At 41.9% G+C, this 21,644-nt stretch overlaps 1 protein-coding gene across 1 annotated transcript in view; it reads left to right on the top strand.

The window, feature by feature from the left end:
* Positions 1–21,644, top strand: part of PLB1 (phospholipase B1) — a 129,020-nt gene that overhangs the window by 73,281 nt on the left and 34,095 nt on the right. Inside the window, exons 33-46 of the mRNA XM_044439530.1 lie at positions 481–554; positions 2,323–2,366; positions 4,357–4,465; positions 7,358–7,409; positions 7,516–7,596; positions 8,131–8,196; positions 9,101–9,201; positions 11,766–11,847; positions 12,519–12,623; positions 14,623–14,718; positions 15,786–15,857; positions 17,081–17,128; positions 19,392–19,452; positions 20,191–20,249. Coding sequence (XP_044295465.1) covers positions 481–554; positions 2,323–2,366; positions 4,357–4,465; positions 7,358–7,409; positions 7,516–7,596; positions 8,131–8,196; positions 9,101–9,201; positions 11,766–11,847; positions 12,519–12,623; positions 14,623–14,718; positions 15,786–15,857; positions 17,081–17,128; positions 19,392–19,452; positions 20,191–20,249 — 1,050 coding nt within the window. The remainder of the gene's footprint in view (positions 1–480; positions 555–2,322; positions 2,367–4,356; positions 4,466–7,357; positions 7,410–7,515; positions 7,597–8,130; positions 8,197–9,100; positions 9,202–11,765; positions 11,848–12,518; positions 12,624–14,622; positions 14,719–15,785; positions 15,858–17,080; positions 17,129–19,391; positions 19,453–20,190; positions 20,250–21,644) is intronic.

The following is a 21,644-nucleotide window of genomic DNA, read 5'->3' as shown; positions in this document are numbered from 1 at the left end:
CAAGACTCAGCACCTTTCAGGCGCTGAGGACCCTGAGAGGCCGGGTGCTCTGCTAGCCAGCACTTTCCTCCACTTTGCCCCATTCTAGAAGGTACCAGTTTGCCCTCTGGTCCAGCCTCATTTTGTATTCTCCTTATTCCACTGCACAGAAGAGCAAATATATAGGACAGCATAGTATGAATTCTCTGGTCTAATTGTGTGGTATTTCTCAATGAATTTCTCAATGTATTGCCCAGCTGATAATATTTTTAAAAGCGGCTTCATGAAGCCATAAGTCTTATTGAAAGAACACTGTGTACACAGCAACTATTTCAGAATTTTCAAAATGTCATACAGAGGTGCTTTTTTAAAATTCTTTGACTAAAAGGTCTTTTTCCCATGTTCCAAGAGTCAAAGCTTTTAAAGGATGGTTTCATTATGAGCAAAAGCAAAATATATCAATAGCTAAAGTCATCTCTCTCTTTTGCCTTTCTGAGGTAGGCTGGCAATGGCATTGCTTCCAAACCAAATGATATGTGGGATATGAATACACAGTACCGGGGTCTGGCATGGAGGTAGGTGGATATCCTTGTGCTGCGTATAGCAACCAAGTCAATGAGTGGGCAAATAGGTATTTCCCCCTTTCACTGAAAAGTGGGACGGGATACACGAAAAGGAATGACACGTGTCTTCACAGCAAGGGAAGCCAGCTCCTTAAATTTGCCCTGCTCAAGTTGCAGTTGCAAATGTTCTTGGCCCTGTCGGTACTGTAAATCAGGGAAGGAGAATGGGTGGCCCTCCATTTGTCGGACTGCAATTCCCACCATTCCCCATTCTTTGAGAGTGTCAGTGAACATGTGGACAGGCTGATCCAGGACACAAGTTTGCTTGGATTTCCAGAAAGCTTTTGACAGAGTTCCACACCAAAGGCTCTGGATCGTCTCAGTAATCATGCAATAAGAGAAGAGGTCCCCTTATGGATCAGTAATTAGTTAAAGAGCAGGAAAAGAATGCGGGAATAAGTGGTCAATTTTCCCATGGATGGACATAAACAGTAGGGTCCCAATCTACCCCAATGATGCTTCTCAATTTGTTCATAAAAGTTCTGGAATTGGGAGTGAACAGTGAAGTGACCAAGTTTGCTATGAACACCAAACTATTAGAGTGATTAAAAGGAAAAGTTATTGTGAGGCTCCCCAGAAGGATCTCTTCGAACTGGGGGAATGGTCTTTGAAATGGCAAATGCAATTCAGTGTTAAGCAAGCATCAAGTGATGCACATTGGGGTAATAAAAATCCCAACTTCACACACATGTTGATAGGATCTGAGCAAGCAGTGACTGACCAAGAATCAGGGATGTGGTAGGCAGCATCAATCTAGTGTGTGTGACTACTGTGGAAAAAGGCAAAAGGCAGGCATACCTAGGAAAGGAAGTAAACATAAAACTGCAATTATCACATGCCCCTTATACAAATCTGCAGGGCAACCAGACTTAGCATACTGTTTACAGTTCTGGTTCTAACAGCCACAAAAGGATATTGTGGAACTGGAAAAAGAGCAGAAAGGGGTAATGGAGACCCAAAGCTCTCTGACCTTGTAGCTGGGCCCCCAAGCTCAAAACACTCCTCTGCATGCAGGAAAGAACAGCACTGCCTGCGACTTCTAGGTCACAAAAGCAACTCCAGAGATGGGGCTGAGTGGACGGCCAGGAAGGCGAAGGGGAGAGCAGACAGGCACTGGCACAACATCAAGCATCCTGGCAGTGCCTCAGCCTCATTTCTGTGCAACTTCTGTGGCCCAAATCCATGTTTTGCAAGGAAGGAGGCACACGGAGGTTCCTCTGAACTCCTTCCACCCGACATAGAATGCTAGCAATCCTCAGTGCGTGAAGCATTACTGGCATCCTGGATGGAGGATGCCACAAAATGATGAAGGGGCTGGAGCAAAACCCCTGTCATGAAACTTTACAGCATGTTAATCATTTGTATTCTTGCTTTGATTGCCCACTTTCTCCTCCACTATCTCTAAATTCAAAGGTATAGAAACAGAGTGAGTCAGAAGGGGTCTCCTGGGCCATCTAGTCTGACCCAGCCAGCTCCATTCACAACATGCCCACCATGTGCATGCCCAGCCTATCTTTGAACATCCTCACTGATGGGGCCTCAACCACCTCCTGGGGAAGCCCATTCCATACCCTCGAGGTCCTAACTGTCATACTATATCATACTATATCCATCATATTTTCCTTGGAAAACATGAGATCTGTCTTTTGGTGCTTGTCACCATTTTGGCTAAGTTTAACTAAAAACAGCTTGGAATTTATTGTTTGTTTTCTTACTGCAGCATTGGAGGAGATGCATCATTAAGGAGTGTAACAACTTTGCCTAGTAAGTAAAAGCTTGGCTCCTGCCATCACAGAGTTTAACTAAAACAGGTTCTCTCTGTGTGTATTTCAGTAGAGAATAATGAGTCAAGAAGGGCTGGAATTCTAACAGCACTTATGACTGAATGTGTACAGAAATGCTCTTATGCAGTTGCTACCAGACCAGAGTGGATGGAAAAGTCTATCACAGTACTTCACAGAATTAGCTATTGTTTGTTGACGAAACCAAAAGAGCACTACTTAAGGAGCCAGGACTGAGTACAGAACAACTTTTGTTTTACCAAGCTATAGTGAACTCTCAAAATCCCCTGGCTCTGTCAAGAATAAGGCAGGGTGTATATTTAAGGGACAATCCTTTGTATACCTGTTTTGGCTGGGGCATGCTGGAAGTTGTAGGTCTCCCCCCCCCCCCGCACCCCAAACATGCACTGGATCACCCGTTTAACAACTTAAAATGAACACCTTGCCTGCTTCAGCATTTCCCTGCTTTGTCACTGTAGTGTGCTTCATGTCATGAGCTGGGGCTCGTTCCTTTGCACATTCAAAGCCACTGGCCCTTCTTGCAAAACCTTCTGTATTGATCAATGCATTTACCAGATTCACAAACACCCAGAAGGCATCTCTGAGCATGTACAAAGTAGTTTGTTGAAACCACTCTAGTATTTCCTTCCAGGGCATGAGCATGCCTGGCCCCCATCCCTTTGGGAGGAGCCTTCAGAAGATGGGCACGCCTCCCCACGGCATGTCCATCCTCTACTTGGGCCACCCTCCTCTGCTGAGAACACATTATGGGCTCAAGAGCTGTGCCCTGTTCATCTGAGAAACTCTCCTGCCCCAAGTCCCCGCCCCCCGCCACCAACTGCACATCTTGGTTATTCCCAGAGACTGCCTGCCTACTTGGGGAGTCTGGCCCTGAGATAAGCATCTCTGCTTCTCCCATCTCAACATCTGGAATTGGCCCACATTCCCCGGACCTGTGCTGCAAACCTCCTCCTCCTCCTCCTGATTCTGATTCTTCTGGAGACCACCTAACAGCCCTGGAGAGTGTGCTTGCACCCAAAGCAGCCATCTTTCTCACTCCCAGCACTTCAGCCAGCCAAGGTCGTACAGCTCTCCCACTCCCTTCACTTCATGCTCCTTTCACATATTTTCATTAACTTTTATATTTATTATAATAATTTGTACCCCACCATTCCACTAACTAGAGTAAAATGAAAGATGCCTAACAAGATTACAAAAATACAATCACTGAACAAGTGAAATACCTGAAAACTAGAAAAGATGCAAACGGTTCAGCAGATAATTAAAGCAGCCAAATCAGCTGAAAAACTCCAAAGTTGATGAAAGGCCCACCATAGCAAAAGTGTTTCTTGGCAGCAGAAGCCAAAAGTGAGGGGAGCTAAATGTAGCTTCCGCAGGAAAAGAATGCTACAGCTGGGATGCAAACACAGAAAAAGTCTTCTCACACCAAAATGAGGTGCTGTGGAGATAACTCTAACAGCGCAGTTGTACATTTGAATGGAGCAGGGCTTACTGCCAGGCGAGTGTGTTCAGTGGGAGCTTTGGCCTGCAAAAGTTCCAGGTCTGATCACCGGCATTTCCAGGTAGGGCTGGGAAAGACCCTGTCAGACGCTCTGTGGAGCTGCAGTCAACCAGACGAAATGGATCAATGGTCCATCACCGTGTCAGTATCAGATGTTCCAACAAAGCTCTAGTGGAGCTGCTGAAGAAATGGTACAGTGCTGATATGGCACTCCTGACAAGCCTGATGCTACTCTGGGGACACGCAGAGGGCCCCAGCAGAGGTCAGCAGCTTTCCTAGTGAGTTATGTCACTCTCTCGCTCACTACTTGGATTAGGATGCTACTAGTAAAAGATACAGCAAAGCTTGTGAAGAATGCAGAAGTCACCTGTATTTCACCTGATAACTGGGCAATAATCTTCCTTTTCCGCAGATCCTTTTATTTCTTCACATGGTTTTCCTTTTCTTTCAGATATCCTTCGTGAGTTCAATGCTCATCTCACAGGCTACTCAACAGCCACAGGTGGCTTTCAGGAGCCTGGTGCTTTTCTCAATCAGGCAGTTCCAGGAGCAAAGGCTGAGTATGTCTTTCCTTCACATATATGATGATGATGATGATTACTGCATTACATTTATACTCCACTTTTCTTCTACTTATAAGGGACCTAATTCAGGTTACACCACCTCAGTAGGATATAATGGTGTTCTAGGTCATTTCAGCATGAGGTTATTAATTCTACTATCTGCTTTCAGTTTTGTCCCAACCTGTAGATCTGAGTTCTACACAAAGAACTCTACTTTTCCTGCTTTTCTGCTATGTAACCTCTAGGTGGTGCTGTGCAGTAAATACAGGCAAAATAGTGCCATTTCCCTGGTTTTAATACAATACCGTTTTCCTCCAATACAAAAATCAAAACCAGAAAGTGCTCCAGAAAAAAGAAGCATAGTTAGAGGACCACACCATCCACTAAAGAGCCCATAAACAACCCCAAGTCATGAACAATAAAATGGCTGTGTAGAAAAACTTGTTTGTTTGTTTATTTATTATGAGCATTTATGTCTTGTCCTTCCACCAAGCGTTCAGGACAGTTAGTGCCATCCATTTACAGGGTCAGGAATGCAAGGGTGGTGTAGTGGTTAAGCAGGTGGGACTGGGACTCAGGCGACCTGGGTTCTAGTCCCTGGTCAGCCATGAAGCCAACTGAGGGACTTTCGGCCAGTCACAGACTCACAGCCCAAACTACCTTGCAGGGTTGTTGTTGTGAGGAGAAGATTGAGAGCAGGAGGGAGAGAATGATGTAGGCTGCTTTAAGTTCATTGGGTTGAAGAGGGATATGAATCTAATAAATGTCAGAACTGAGAGGGAACAAGAGGGCACAGTAATGGGCCTTTCCAAACAACCACAGTGAGTCCTCATAATGTATGCGCAGACTCCCCTCAGCAATTACCTATCCGACTCCCACGTAGTGGACATAGGAGAGCCTCCCGTGTGGGGGTATTTCTGGTAAGAGGGCTTAACGAGCACCCGAGTGCTGACTATGTTTAGCAGGTAGGAGGTGTTGCTGAGGGCACATACAATAAAGGCATTTCAAGAAAATCTAGCACATTTATGATGCAGCATGTCAATGTGGGGTGTGTGGGTGGCATCTCAGATTTTAGAATCTATTTGAAAATTAACACAGAGTAATACAACATGCCAGCTGGTGCTCACAGACAGCAAGGGTATAAAGAAAAAAATACACTTTTTCTTCTTTAAATTCAAGGTTTCTGCAAAGGCCTGGTGGGTTATGTCTGGCGTCACTCGTGAGTTACTCGCACTGGCGAGTAGCGACTTAGGACACTTATGGAGTCATATTGCAGCACGCTGGCCTTTGCAAGGGACACCCCAAAGCTTGGTGGAGGAACGAATGGCAATTCTGGCAATACGCCTGGCAACTTGAGCACAAGGAAAATGACAGTTCTGTACCATGCAAGGATAGCATTGATGTGCATTCACTGCACATTCACAAACTGGTTTATATGCAAAGCCCCTTAGACAGGCTGTCCAAAATTATTCAAGATCTTCTTTCTTGTGATAAGTATTCAAATCTTTTTTTCTTTAAGTCTACAACAGAAGCAGAGATACAGTTAGCAGGTGCTCTCTCTCTCTCGCTGTGTCTGTGTGTCTGTCTGTCTGTCTGTCTCTTTCTCTGTTTCTGCATGTGTGCATGTGTTCATGCGCCTCATAAATGGCAAAAATCTGGCAAGGTTTTTTTGTCTAGTTTGATTGTCGTTACAATCACAAATGGGAAAGTTCTGAGAACAATCAGTTCTACAGAATCTTAACTAATGTATTTTGACAGCTATAGTGATGTCCCTGAGCTTGCAGAGACACACACATATTCGAAGTCCTTTCTACCACTGTTTATTTACAGCCTTCCCTAGAAGAGAAATAAAGTAAACTTGATATGCATTCTGGATTACCATGCAACAATCCAAGGAAGCAAGGAATAATCTCACCTGGGAATTGTAGATTTTTTCCCTGTCTAAATATGCAAAGGAGTGATTTCCTGACTATGTCACCCTGCTGTTAGAAAGCCAGTTTTTAAAGATGTAAATAATGCAGAGAACATTTCTTATACCATCCCTGCTATTGGGGAAGCTATAAAATACACCAAATAAAGGGACAGAGTTTCAGTTTACTCTGAACTCTGGAGTTTCCTTAAGAAAACACAGTTTCTGTTCCTCTTCTGTTTTTCATGGCTGTTAGACCATTTCCATGCAGTTGCTTCAGTAAGCAACTATAGTGCCAAACTGGGGGTGGAAAAAAGCAACTCATGGGAGCTGTATGGACAGCTTTAGTATGAATTCTTGATGCTGCCATTGTGGGTTTATTGCTGGCTTTCATCAAGGTTTTAGGAAGAAAGTTCAGACAATGTCTGTCTGTCTTTTCTGCTTTCATTTTCATTAAACTGCTCCAGCAGAAACTCTCAACTCTACTACTACAACTACTTCTTTCAAAGCAACAGCAACTTTGAGCATAAGATGGGAGAGACCTTATCTTTACCTTAAAGGCTTGCTCAAATTTTCACAGTGTGGATTTCTACTGGGCCTGATCAGGTGTGCTAGTTTCATGGACTCCCTTGCTGTTAGCAATGAGTCATCCAACACTTTCACTGACGAATGTAATTTTTTCCTTGTCACTTTTTTCCTGATCAAGTTATACACAAAGGCAACATAGTTTAGTCGATCCTCTATTAAACATTCCTCTGAGTCTAACTATTTTATGTTTAAGTTCATTGCCAATAATTGCAAAGTTAGACTGGACAAATGATGCACCCTATTTGGGATCCCAGTCCTGTGTTAGTGAAACGGGAATATCCATTTCTTAACTGTACAGAATTTTTAAAAAAAGAATTAATCTACAGAAGTGTTCAGGCATCAACCATATCATATTACCCTGATTCACTGCTTTCTGTTTTGTTCTTTTCTAGGAACTTAGCAGATCAAGTGAAGCATCTTGTGAAATTAATGAAGACTGACGTGGTAGGTTTGCAATGCTCAGGAAACTTGCTTAGTTGTTATTAAGTTAGTTGAAGAGTGACAGACCTGTGTGGTTAACCAATGACTTTTTTCCCTTTTCTTTAAATAGAGAATCAAATTTGACACCGACTGGAAGATCATAACTGTATTCATTGGAGTGCATGATTTGTGCAACTATTGCAAAGATGTTGTGAGTTATGGGAATCCTTTAGAAGCTCTATTATATTGATTGAAAGTCAAAACTGTGGTAGGTAGAGAATCATTAAGCAGTTCCCTTTGTGACTGCAGAAGACACTTCCATAGTGCTGTTTAAATGGCTTTCCTAGCAGTCCTGGCTATTTTTATGTGGAGCTTTCAGTACCAGAGCAAAAGCATTATTTTGGTGTAAGGGCAAAGGTTTAGGTGGGGCTGGAGGGAGATCTGCTCTTCTCCCCACTCTTCTGGTTTTGTTTTGAGAGTGTTTTGTGAAAACCCATGGGCTTTGTGACAGGGGCAGGGATGTGCCCTTCACTGTATGCGGTTATTTTGGACTACTTAATGTTACAGAAGTCCCAGAGCCCCACAAGCAATATTAGGTTTTCCAATAAAGGAGTGGCTCAAGAAGCAAAGCTAGCAAGCATAGCTGTTCTGATCACTGTTACTCTTCTAGGATCAGTAATATTTACCAGTATAGTATCCTCTTCCAAGACCAGTGACCCTCTCTTGTATCTTTTATTTTTATTAGCATCACTATTCAGCTGGAAACTTTTCACGTTATGTTCAAGAAGCCCTTGACCTTCTTCATGCAGAGGTTAGTGGTGGCTGCTCAGAGAGCATCTTTTCACTTTTTTTCAAAATCTTGCTGCACAATTCCTCAAAACACAATGCAGTCGTATTTTAAGACATTTCCAAACCCACATGTGACAGCACAACCAGAGCACATCATTTATCGTGTAATATCTGCCCGGCTTCTTTGGAGGACTCATTTCATCACATATAGCATTTTTGCAGCACTTAAACTGCATTACTGAAGATTCTTTGGTTGCGGGGGAAATTCAGATCTTTCCCCATCCCATTGCAAGGACAGTGCCAGTCGTTCATCCATGAACCTGGTCTTGCTGCACAGAATCCAGCTGCACGGGTGTCTCCAAGGCCTATTTTATAGTGGCGTGTCACAAACATCTCCCCACTCCTGCTGCCCTGATTTGAAGGCATGATTCTTTTCTGGTTCCTCTTCTGTGATGGATCGGATATTGGTTATTGGCTGACACTGCGATTTCGCCTTGTTTTTTGTTGGCTTTTTGCTTGACTGAGGAAAAGCCATTCTGTGTGGTATGAAAATCTCAGAAGGATGTTTTTCAGTAGAGACCAACACCCTGCAATCAGCTAACGGATACAATGCTGTGGGAATCCAGAGGCTTGACTGAGTAATGTGATAGGGTGGAAGTAGGAGTTGTAGCCCTGCATCACTCATAATACCCAGTGGATGAGCATGACACACTCGCAGCAACATTAATAACTACAGTCCAGGCTTTCTGGGGAGGTGTGAAAGCTCCCCTATGGAGGAGTAGGTGTAGGGAAAGAATCGGGTGACACAAGATGAGAAATATATTGAACTGTAGTAAGTAAATACATAAATAATGACTCAGCTTGGATTACTTTTTCCACAATGAGATAGAAAAGTGACAAGACTTGTGCTTTTTGCCTCAAATTAGGTGCCTAAAGCTTTGGTTAATCTGATGGAGGTAATGGACCTTCTTCCCTTCAGGAAGCTGTTTCTGGACAGCAGACTGCCCTGCCCCACACATCTAGTTGAGTAAGGCAACTTTGATCTAGTCTTGTAAACATGCTGTTCTGTTATATGAAAACTATATACTGTCTGATGGTGACTTTATTCCTACATAAGGAAAGGACGTTGGGTAGAAAACCTAGCAGGCTACAAGCCCCCAGTTGGCCAGAAGGAGCCAAACACCTCTTAGAGCAGAAACATGTGAAATTCGATTTTCTGAAAAGCTTTGTTTTAGACCTTTTCAGAAAGCTAATTACAAGCCAGCAGGATGTATTGCAACAATCTACATGTGGTGGCTACAATAAGTTATTTTTTAATTTAAAAAATATCCTTATTTCTTAGGGATGTCCATGTCACATTTCAGAAATAAAACATTTGTCCAAAGCAGCTTACAAACCACAACATCTACAAGTAATATAACACGACCAAGCATTGTATGTAGGTGTATTAAAGTTCCATAAAATCCAATGTTGCAGATTGCATTTCTCTACCAAGTAATAATTTAGTGAATTCCTTATCAATTCAAATCACAGAAATATTTTTTTATTATTTATTTATTATTTGCATTTATATACCACCCTAGTAGCCCAGAAGGCTCTCTGGGTGGTTTTGAAAGAAATAGAAGGGCAGAGCAATCCTGTGGCCCCCAGACAGTGTAGCCAGTGTGGAAAGAACCATGCTGGCTGTTTCTCTGAGGCCGTAAGAGGAACCATGGAGAAGGAGTAAAGGTAGTATTTTGGGAGGCTGGAGAGAAGAAGAGTCCAGAGCCACCAAGATATGGTGAATCCTGACAGCATTCCAGCCTCCTTCCCTCCCTTCCAAAGCCCTGCAGTTAGATGGCTGAAATTTGCCATCTAGCTGACTTTCAGGAGAGTAGGAGGGCAGAAGTAAAGATCACTCCCATACTGTATAGGATCTTCCAAATTTGGAGGCTTACAGGCATCTCAACTGGATTGCACCTGAAGTGAATCATATGAATTGCTCTTAGTTTGCTCTGATGGATGTGGCTTAAACCTTCTTGGAGCCAACACAATGTACAGCAGGCACTTGTCTCATTCTGATTCCTGATTTACAAGATGTTGGACCATCACATTTTTTTTCCGATTTATATCCTGCCTTTTTCCTACAAAGGGCTCAAGGCAGCTTACATCATTCTCCTCCTCCATCTTATCCCCATAACAACAACCCTGTGAGGTAGGTTGGGCTGAGCGTCTGTGACTGGCCCAAAGTCACCCAATTGGCTCCATGGCCGAGCGGGGACTCGAACCCGGATCGCCTGAGTCCCAGTCCCATGCTCTTAACCACTATGCCACACTGGCTCTCACATTGGAGTGCAGCTCTTCGGAACTCCAGCCTCATTATTTAATTCCCCCTTATCCATATTAGTCTCTCCCAACATCTCCCATTCCACATGACCACTGTGGCCACTAATCATGTTCAACTCATCACTGATCTGTGGCCACTGATCATGTTCAACTCATCACTGAGTTGTTGGGGATTCCAAAAAGTTCTTTTTTATAGACTTTTTTTCTTTTCAGTGCGGGGGAGGTGGAATTCTGTAAGTAGGCTAATGTTGCTCTGTTATACATGGATGGTGCCATTGTAGCTAAATAAGTACTGCTACTCACAACCTGGATACTGAACATGGAAGGAATTATATTTTCTAATCTCTTTCTCAATGTCTTGACCAACCAAAATGTCTACTACAGTGGTACCTTGGCTCACAAACACCTCGTTCGTGACCAATTCAGGTCGCGAACAGAAATTTCTGAAAAAATTTGCCTTAGGTCACAAACTCTGCATCAGGGGATGATTGCGATCACGCCCATCTCCCACCCGCGAGCGCGCCCATGATCGCACCTGTCTCCCCACTCCCCGAGCACTCCCGCAATCACTCCCATCTATGGCTGCAATCGCGGTTGCGCTCGCGCAGGGAACACAGGCGCCATCACAGTTGTGCTGGGGTGAGGGAGATGGCAGCGATCCTTGTTGTTCTTTGTCACTTTGCTCCACATTTTTGTGATTAAAAAAAATGGTTACAGAATGGATTAACCTTATTTACATTGACCCTCATGGGGAAATTTGACTTGGCTCATGACCAGTTTGGGTCATGACCAGAGTCCTGGAATGGATTAAGTTCATGAGCCAAGGTACCACTGTATTTTCTTTCCAGACTCTCCTGCATTGTGATGGGCAGTATGTAATTGGTTCAAACAGTATATTAAATATAGCAACTCAGCTGCAGGGGGATGATTTCCATCTCCAGATCTCCATGAGTTAGTGTCTACCAAACTGAATCAACATATCCATTAACATGCCTTGCAGGAGAATGTTGGCTGCATTGAAACTTTTATTTAACAAAATATTAATAAAAAAACTGGTAGGAATGGAACATCACACAATTCTAACAAAACACTTCATCTATGTTCATTACTGAGCTTCCAGCACTAGCAAAACTTTGCATATCTGTATGTGAAGAAGACGGGAAATAAGTATCTGTGTGTGCCTCTAGTTAGGGGAACTGTGTATGTGCCTCTTTGGCATTCCAACAGTCCTTTATATGGCCTTTCCACCTCTTATTTCACATGCAGAAATCATTGTAGCTGTATCTTCTCTGTTCAAGAAAATTCATCTGAGCTGGTGATGATGAAAGAAGCAGTTAAAGACTATCAGGTAGACCTGAAAAGAATCTATATTGTCATTTTGCAATTTTGCATGAGTTTGTGATGAGTCTGATATGTGTATGCTTAGCTAAAAAGAAACAAATGAAACCTAATTTTCATAAATCTGGTGTAAAATTGTAGGTCTTGTATTCGGAGTTTTGGTATTGCCCTGCCCCTTTTATCTTCTGTCTCAGCCACCCATAGAATTAAAACTCCTGAGAGATTATCTGAAATGGAATTTAGACCTCTTGGACTAAAAATGGTTGGGCAGTCCTGATATACACTAACCAGGATAGACAGAAAGTGTTCATATTAAGGAAGAATGTGCACAGAAATAAATATTATATATTAGGGAAATGTATGGAAAAATTAGTATAATCAAGTAAAATTGCTTGCAAAAAGTGTGCATGCTAGAAGCAGTCTATAAAAATTGTGTATATTAGTAGAAATGAACACAAAATAGTGTTCATGCAGAAGTTTTTCAGAAACAAGCCATGCTTACGCTTGGGAAAATGTGAGTTGTCAGATATTCTCATTCCTAATTTTGCATCACTGGGTATTTGGGATCAAGAATCAAGTTGCACGCTTCCTGTTGCCAGCTAATGTGCAAAACAAAGATCTTCTTAGTGCTCCAGAATAAGCTGAGGCATTGAAGAATAGTACTTTATGTTGCTTTCACAGATTAGCCTACACAAACTAGTGGAAACTGGCAGGTATGACACTAAAGAAGATTTTACAGTGGTATTACAGCCTTTCCTCCACACGGTTGCATTACCCCTTCTACAGGTAAGTCTTCGATGTAACATGTATGCTTCCCCTGCTTTTCTCCTGAGAAGGAAGGACCTCAATGTTTTCAGGACTTTCTATGAAGCTTTGTATGTAAGACTATTGCCAGGCGACTTGACTGAGTCCCAGACTCGGATACATCCTTGACCTGATGGTTTATTCCTTAATAACTGAGAGCCACTTATAAAAATGACTGGCTAAGTAAGAGGTCTTCGTGCACATCAGTCACCAATGTGATGTGAGCTCACAGATTACTCAGAGGCCTGGTACACCCTACACAACAGCACACACAAATAAACGAATAGCTAAAATACAGAACAAATTTGTCCTCCTCTTTTACAATGTTTGTAAACAGATATTCTCAGTGTAAATTGCCAGTATCGCTTAATTTAGATCTGTACCTCTATTGCATGATTTCTTTTGGAATTGGAAACATATATGGCAAGATTTAAAGCAAAAGGCATTGCTAGCATAAGCAAATCAGCAGGAACCAAACCCTGACATGTTTTGAAAGGGTCTGGAGATTCAGAATCTGTTCTGCTTTGTAAGAAATCGGGGCTGATGTGATCAAAGCTTGTTAAAACAGTGAATGAAAGCTCAGAGTTCATCTTGATTGACAGCTGCTTCATTTTTACTCTTAAAGCAGTGCCAGCAAGGCTGTATAGGCCTGGGTGACTTTAACCATCCAAGGCACAATCCCAGGGAGATGGGTGTAAGTCTCTGAAGACAGAGACTCATGTTCATCCAGTGCACCGTGCAAGGAGTAAGGAGGCAAGCTTATCTCCCACTCCTTTGCATCCTGGTCTCCTCTTCCCCATGACCCTTCTATGCCTCTCTGAGAGCACCTTCCTGACCTTGAAGAGCACCAGTGCAGTTCTTTCCACATGGGTTGCGTGGATGTGAGGCAAGGGGTCAGAGTGCCGATTTCCAGCCTCGAGACTTAAGCACCATCTCCAGCCTTGGAGCTGCGAATCCAGACTGACCTTTGACTTCTCACACAACATCTAGCTTTGTTCTCTTACACAGATTGCCTTATGTAAGAAATTATCAGCTTACATAATTTTCTGCTATGCAATTAATACATGCGACTCAGTATTTAGTATTGTGTCGTACATCTTTTATATCATGTTTCATAATTCTTTGAGGCTTGAAAGCAATGCATCAAGAAAAGCTCGAACATCTTTTCAGGCAATGCAAAAAGTCAGATTGACCTGAAAGAGCTCACATTAAATCTTACGGAGTCCTATAAGCACTGGCACCCTCACCACCCATTGACTTGAATGGACTCACAGTAAACATTAGGGAAGGCAGCCACTCAGGCAGACTGCCACAGGCTCAGGACAGATACGAAAAACCACCAAACATTTCCTCTGGGTTTAATGGACTATTCACGTCCACTGGATGCAGCATATTCTTTGTTGTATGACCTTCCTTCCCTTCAAGTCAACAACAATTTTGAATGGACTGAGGACAGGAAAAATATATCTGAAGGTGAGCATAGGAAGAGCCATGCTGGATCAGACCTAAGGCTTGTCTGGTTTAGCATTCTGTTCCCACACAGGCCAGCCAGAGGCCCATGTGAAGTCCATAAGCAGGACATGAGTGCGATGGTAACATTGGTAACTGGTACTGAGAGCTCACTGCCTCTTCTCCTGCAGGTGGTCTACTACCATCAGGACTAGTGGCCATCGACAGTCTTCTCTTCTATAATTTTGTCCAACCCCCCTTTTAAAGCCACATAAGTTGGTAGCTACCACTAAACCATGAGGAAGAAAAATTCCATAGTTCAGTTGGGCACTGTGTGAAGAAATTAATCTCTTTGCTGTCTTGAACCTCTCACTGTTTAGATCTGGAATTATGAGAATGATGGATAGGATTACCTGCTTTATGTCAAAATGCAGCTCTTTCTGAATAATAAATATGAATTCTATGAAAGCATCCCCAAGATTTTTGCCTGTTGTTGTTTTAACTAAGCAGCTAAGGCTTTCTCAATTTTCAGGATGGGCGTCCAGATGTCTCCTTCTTTGCACCTGATTGTTTGCACCTGAGTCAAAAAGCACATGCCCAGCTCTCTCGGGCCCTCTGGAACAATATGGTAGGGCACAGGCTTCTGCAGTGTAAGAATTTTGCTACAAGCTTTTTAATACAGTGTATGTTATCCTTCATTGCAAAGACCCTTTCATGTCTGAAAGTAGAAAGATGGATCGACAATCTCAGCAATGACAAAGGCTGGGGAAGTGCAACGCAATGGTTACACCAAAGCAATACAACTTTCCTTTCACCACAACTTTCAGCTCTCTTAATTTTTAAAGCTACTTGCAGAGCTGGGCCACAATATCATTTTACTGTGCAGTTGTGCCACTATTTTCACAGAATGTTACAAGGGGTCCAAAGGATGTTGCTTTCCATGTGTAGCCCTCCTCTGTTTCTTCTGTCTTTTTCTTTCTATGATAAATCTGTTAAGGAGGGAGAGACAGAATAGCTGCACGATATACCTTGATCAGTAGTGTGGGAGCATCTATCTGGAAAGACCCTGGGGAAAATTGGTCCAGATTTTATGATTACATTGTGTTAGGGAAAGATTTGTTTTGTATTCTCAAATATAATCTTACTGCTCCATAATTTATCCTGTTAGGTAGTTACTGCATTACTCATATAGGATTTTCAGTAAACTGCAATGGAAAGGGGTTATATTGGGTAGAGGAAAGCAATAGTTTTGCCGGATGCCTTGGGAATCAAATAGTGCTATGATTACACCATACTATTTATTAAATAGAATAAATAGACTAAGAGAAATAATGAATAGAAGAAAATTGATCCATTCAAACCATGGAGGTGGAAGAGAGCTTTGCAAAACCCTGAGCAACAGAAAGACAAATAAATGGGCCCTGGATCAAATCAAGCCAGAACTTTCCTTGGGAGAAAAAATGGCAAATGAGAAGAGAGAAGACAGACTATAAGATGGATCCATTCCATAAAGGAAGCCACAGCCTTGAGTTTGCATGAGCTGAGCAGGGCTGTCAAGGTCAGGACATTTTGGAGTCACCGAAAGTGAGCGACAACTTGACAGCACGTAGCAATACATTCATTAATTATAAGCATGAACAACAAAGATTAAAATAACAGATATTACAAAATAATTCTTGTTTGTTTGTTTCCCAGCTTCAGCCTTTAGGAAAGAAAGCCGTTTCCTTCAGCTTTATGGATAATATAACCTTGAGTTGTCCATCTCTGGTAAACTATCTTCCAATGAGAAGTTTTCTAGGAGTGCACAGTTTGGGTATATAAGTAAAGGTTATGAGTCCTGAAAATATGAGTAACAACAATTTAACAACTGATAATTGATTAGATGTATGATTCCTAAATTATTATATACTGTGTGGAGTCAAGCTTTTTTTTTTTTCCTTTTTACTAATTTCCCTCTCTCTTTTAGAGGATTGAGCCCCATACAAATCCCCTAATAAGCTTTCTGCTCAAAGAGGGGAATCTTCCACCCATTTTGCAATGTTTAGCTAGCAATCCTATCTACACTTACCTGCAATAGGTCCGACTGATCTCAATGGGGACTGTGTCTGAATGAACAAGTATGGGATCTTGCTACTCATCAACACCTCCCAGGTGTTTGTGCCCTTCAGTTCTCCCAGTGCAAAGCACTGTGGGAAATCCAGTACTCAGCCATACAGTGGTGTAATTATATGAATTAGCAGCCCAATCCTGAGCATGTTTACCCAGAAGTAAATCCTACTGTGGTCAATGGAACTGACTGCTCTGTAAGATTGCACAGCACTGCAGAATGGATCTCATTAATACAAGCTGCTGTTTCCATTTAGCTCAACCTTTCATTTATGGCCATATTTCAGCTGTTTGATCTGAAGTTATGAAGCTGTAGTTGATATGCCATCGTACAAATTAGCTTACAAAGAAGAACGACATTTCCCCATTAGGTCCAAATGTGGGGGAACTGTGGCTTTTCTAACTCTGACTAGTTAATTAGCCAGGATATAAAACCACAATGTATCATGATTTATTTTTACCAGACACAGTTAGAACAAATCACAGTTCTCCAAGTCTGGACATAATGAGGTGATTTAGCTTGCTTTAAAGCAAACATTTTCAATCTCCTCTTTCTTTATCTAACACACAGAAAAAGTATGAGAGAGGAGAATGAAAGGTTCAGATATAATAGGGAACTGTGGTTAATTCTAAACTAAAAGTGAAATCTCCTCACATGAAGAAAGGGGGCGGGCGGGTTGTTCAAGCCCAAGACTTTTGCAGAATTCTTCTCATGGCAACAAATCATGGGTTCTTATTCTCTTTGAACTAGACCAGTGTCCTGTGTAGGTACAACAGTATTCTGTGTGAGGTTGATCACTCTGTGGAAATGAATTCTACAATACCTCTTCCTTTGCTACAGTGTGTGATCTTTGGAGTTGATGCTTATTTTCCTTTTCCATTAGCACAAACCCTTCCTTGGAACATACAGGAACAGCAACAACACAAACCAGGTGATTCCTTTTCCATTCCTTGCATGTTATACATGGAAACATGGTATATATTTGCGACTATTACTGCCCTCTTTCTTCCTAGCTTCCTAATGGTTCCAGAAAGATCTACAGGGTGCAAATTAGAAATTATTATAGGATATTTGTGAAGGTTTGAGTAGTAGCTGTGGGGTGGATACTTACTGAGATCATGCCGCTTGAGCAGAGAGTTATCCCTCCTTGTCTGGACTGTTTTCTGAATGAAAATACCATCAATACCCTCAGTGCAGCAAGCTGTTATTTACCATGTAGGGCACAACTTGAAGGAAGAACCATATTTATATATGTATTTATTGATGGCATCTGTATGCCACTCCATAGTCTGAGGGCTCTCTAGGCAGCTCACAAAGAATCATAGAATAGAAGAGTTGGAAGGGGCCATGAAGGCCATCGGGTCCAACTCCCTGCTGTTGCAGGACACCAAGTTACACATCCCGCTCAGATGGCTGTCCAATTTCTTTCTGAATGTCTCCAGTGTGGGAAAGCCCATGACCTCTCTAGGCAGCTGGTTCCACTGTCATAAGAGACGGAACAACAACATAAAACCACGGTCAGAGTAAAACTATGACATCTAAAACCTCTTAGAATCCAATAATACATAAAGTATAAACTAGGGAAACAGATGAACAACAATAAATAAGAACAGTAAAACAATTAAACCAGCACCAATAACACGATAAAACCAATTTTCTAAAAACAAGTATTAAATAAAAAAGTCTTTACCTGGTGGCAAAAACAGGATTACCTAGGAAGGGAGGAATTCCAAATGGCTGCTATTCATTTTTGTTTAACCTCAGGAGATCCACGCATCTAGCTTGGACCTCAAACAATGTACACAGTAATTTCAGAATATGCATTTTTTCATCTTCCAAAATTTAGGGTTTGAGCATTTCATTTGAAGTGGTGAGGGGCCATTATCCATTATTGTGAGCCTTTTAGATACGTTTGGTGAGTTCTCTCTCTAGCAAAGGCAGCAGTTAAACACTGATGTAATGGATAGTTTAGGTTGCAACTGGTGGCATGAAAAGTATCTGTATTCCAGTGACTTTCCAAAGAAAGTGGTCTCATTATGGCAGCAGAAGTGATTCTGAGAGGCATGGAATTTCAGAATTTCACTCCTGAGATGACAGTTAAGCTGACCTGCCATATAGCATCCAGTTGACTCAGGTTCCTCCTCTAGAGTATATTGAAGAGTAAAGGCAGGTGCAATATGGAAGGGACCCCTTGTGCAGTGAGGCTTGGGGAGCAGGCATGGAGGGACAGGTTGGGTGTTTTTATTGAGTAGCAGGCAGAAGCCCACTGCGGATGTTTGTGTTGCTATGAATAAGCGAATCTCCATGTATAGCACATAGGAAGGGTTAGGAGTTATATTGTTCACTCTAAAGTCACAATGAGTCTGGCACAGAACAATCTGTTTGTAGGAGGCAGAGAGCTGGTTCTGTGTCAGGAGAATAACATGCAGCTATTTTTGTTTCTGGTTCTTTCTGCATAAAGGAAAGGATAGAATGTTTCCCCTTGGGCTGATGAACAGCAAACAAAATAAAGATTGAAAATCTCACTGCGTTTTGAAAAAAATGTGATATACCGTATTTTTCGCTCTATAAGATGCACTTTCCCCTCCCTCAAAAGTAAGGGGAAATGTCTGTGCGTCTTATAGAGCGAATCCCATATTTTTTGCTCTATAAGATGCACCTGACCATAAGACGCACCTAGTTTTTAGAGGAGGTAAACAAGAAAAAAAAATCTGAATCAAATGGTTTACTAAACTATTTAATAAACACAGGCAAATCACAGGCACATTCCCCATCACTTCCCCATGGGCTTCATTAAAAGATGGGTTGCCATTTGAAAACACACACCAACAGACTTACTGCACACACATATTCGCTCTATCTTTTAAGAATAGATTCAACCATTTGATTCAGAATATTTTTTTTCTTGTTTTCCTCCTCTAAAAACTAGGTGCGTCTTATGGTCAGGTGCGTCTTATAGAGCGAAAAATACGGTACATGATAGGTAATGCAAATTCATACCACTTGGTGTTATGCTACCTTTGCAATGAAGCCTGGAGGTGAGGGCAATAATTTGAGGGTGGGTTGTGCCACCATAGATGGCTGGGGGCAGCGCTTCCTTTCAGACAATAGCCGTTACTGGATTTCTTCTAAGTTCAAAATATGTCATAGTATATAAATAATGTCTAATTATATGTTGACTGCATTTATCTAAGAACTGGGGTAGTGACCTGTCATGCCCCGAAGAGACTGTATCAAGAAAAGCTGCAACATCAGGTAAGAAATAAGCCATGATAAGAAAAAATATTGCAGTTTTTGTTTGCTTGTTTAAAGTCTCAGTGCTGTGTTACTGCACAATTTTGTGGAGGTGTGTGTGGGGGTGCTAGTGAATAAATGTGATTTTATTCATTTTCTCTTTATTTCTTTTCTTTTAGCATGGGGGCCTTGCATTTTCAAGCATGCTTTTCTCCATTGGTGTAGACTGTAAAACTGTTTTAAAATGAAAACTGGGATTCTGAGAGCCTCTTATCACAGCCAAAGTACCTTTAGGGCTGTTATGGGTATAGATGAGAGCAAGGATACTGCACACAGTAGGCTCATTAAATCCCACTGACTTCTGTGAAATCTAAGATCCCTAAAGGGTATGCAGGATTATTCCCCTCCTCCGAAAAGATAATTCAAGCCAGAATATGGCAACAATGAAAATGAAGGGTTTGGAAAACCTGTCTTATCAGAAATATGTATGTTATTGTTTAGCAAGCACTTGGAAAGTTTGGCATTGGAAATGTGCCTTTTACGTTTTCTCTTCCTTTTGTACAAATCTCTCCTATGCATATGTATGTGGAAATAAGTCCTCCAAGTTTGTGTATTTGACAGGTTTACACACAGGTAAGTGTGCATAGGATTGCAACTATACAAGCATGAATTCTTTCTCGGCTTCCAGCTCTACAGTTTTACAGTCTGTTCAGTGTATCATGCCAGTGATTCCCTTGCTTCTTTTCCCCCCTTCTCTAGTGCACAGACTGCAGCCAGCTGACCTCCAAGTTGTGGCAGCGCTGGGTGACTCATTTATGGTAGGTTGACACCCGGCACCATGCTGGGGAATTCTGCCCTTTTGAGGAACACTGTGGTGATAGCTAACAAGCAATACAAAGTTAACATCTGTAGCTCAGACCAGTTTTATGAGAATTTTTCTGTTTTTCTTTAATGTCTACGGTGTGTGCTAAACTTGTGGTACTGCTGTGTGGGAAGAATGGCTTCAGGGAGAGGCACTTTAAAAGAAAGTGCCTTATGGGGCTTTGGCTAAATAGCAGCAGTTCTGGAAGGAGATAAATCAAACCAGCTTTTGATTTCCTGCCTTCCCTGCCTCCAAATCTTTCTCCATCTCCCTCTCTCCACCCCAATCCCTCTCTGACTTGCCCAGTGAACTGGAGAGCAAGTGCAATGCTGCTTCCCCCCTCTCCTCTCCTGTAAACAACAAGTAGCTGAAGCACCCTAGTCAGAAGTAAATCACATTATCTTCAATGGGGCTCATTTACTTGTCTACTTAGAAGTCACATTATCTTCAATGGCAAGTACTTAAAAGTGAATTGCATCGACTTCATTGGTGCTTACTCTTGGGGAAATCATCATGAGAGTCATTTTGGGAATTGCTTCTTCCTCTTCTTGCCCCGTTTCCTTTTCTTCCTCCATGTTTTTGTTTGTTTGTTTGTTTTGGTGAGAGAGCAGGAATAGCTGTCAATTTTTTTCCATTCTTTTTAAAATCCCCAAATGTTTATATCTTCATACTTACACATGGCTGATTGGCAACAAAACAAAATGACCCAACACTTTTAAAAAGGCCATTTCCAAACACGCGTTGCCTTTCCAACTCATCCTGCTTCTCCCACAATTGTATTGGTACAAGCACACCATCACAATTTTAACACAGTGAATACTGCACTGTGTTCCTTAGCATTTGCTCCAGCAGTGGTAAATGTTTTGCATAAATAGCGCAACAGTAGCCCTTAATAAATGCAAAGTACTCTAGTGTAGATCCCTTGCAGATCAATCAAAGCTATTTGGGGGGATCCATCTATTCAGCTTAGCATGATGACTTGCAACAGGATTCCTATCAAAAGGATTTTCAGAAGTGGGTTTGGCCCTATTCAGTTGTTCCTCCATTTCCCAATGGGACTACCTTTGGATTTGTCTTCCTTTAATATGATTGTTAGTTAACACCTCTGGAAGTTGCAGTTTCTCCCCATTTCTCACTTTCCCAGTCTTAAATTCAGTCCATCCTGAGCTTTGAGGATTTTTCCAACCTTACCTTCAGTTCATTGCAAATATGGAGAATATTTTTAATGTTCCTGAGAGCTTCTTCACAGTTGTGTGCACATTTCTCCTAATATGTGCATTTGCCTTCACTGCTGTGACTAATATACACATTTTTGCAAGCCATTATCCTGATATAATGCGTTTTGATATTG

The sequence above is a fragment of the Varanus komodoensis genome, unplaced genomic scaffold (assembly GCF_004798865.1).
Source record: "Varanus komodoensis strain SLA01 unplaced genomic scaffold, ASM479886v1 scaffold1, whole genome shotgun sequence".
Classification (NCBI taxonomy): domain Eukaryota; kingdom Metazoa; phylum Chordata; class Lepidosauria; order Squamata; family Varanidae; genus Varanus; species Varanus komodoensis.
Note: the sequence above shows the minus strand (reverse complement) of the source record. Positions and strands in the feature narration are given on the sequence as shown.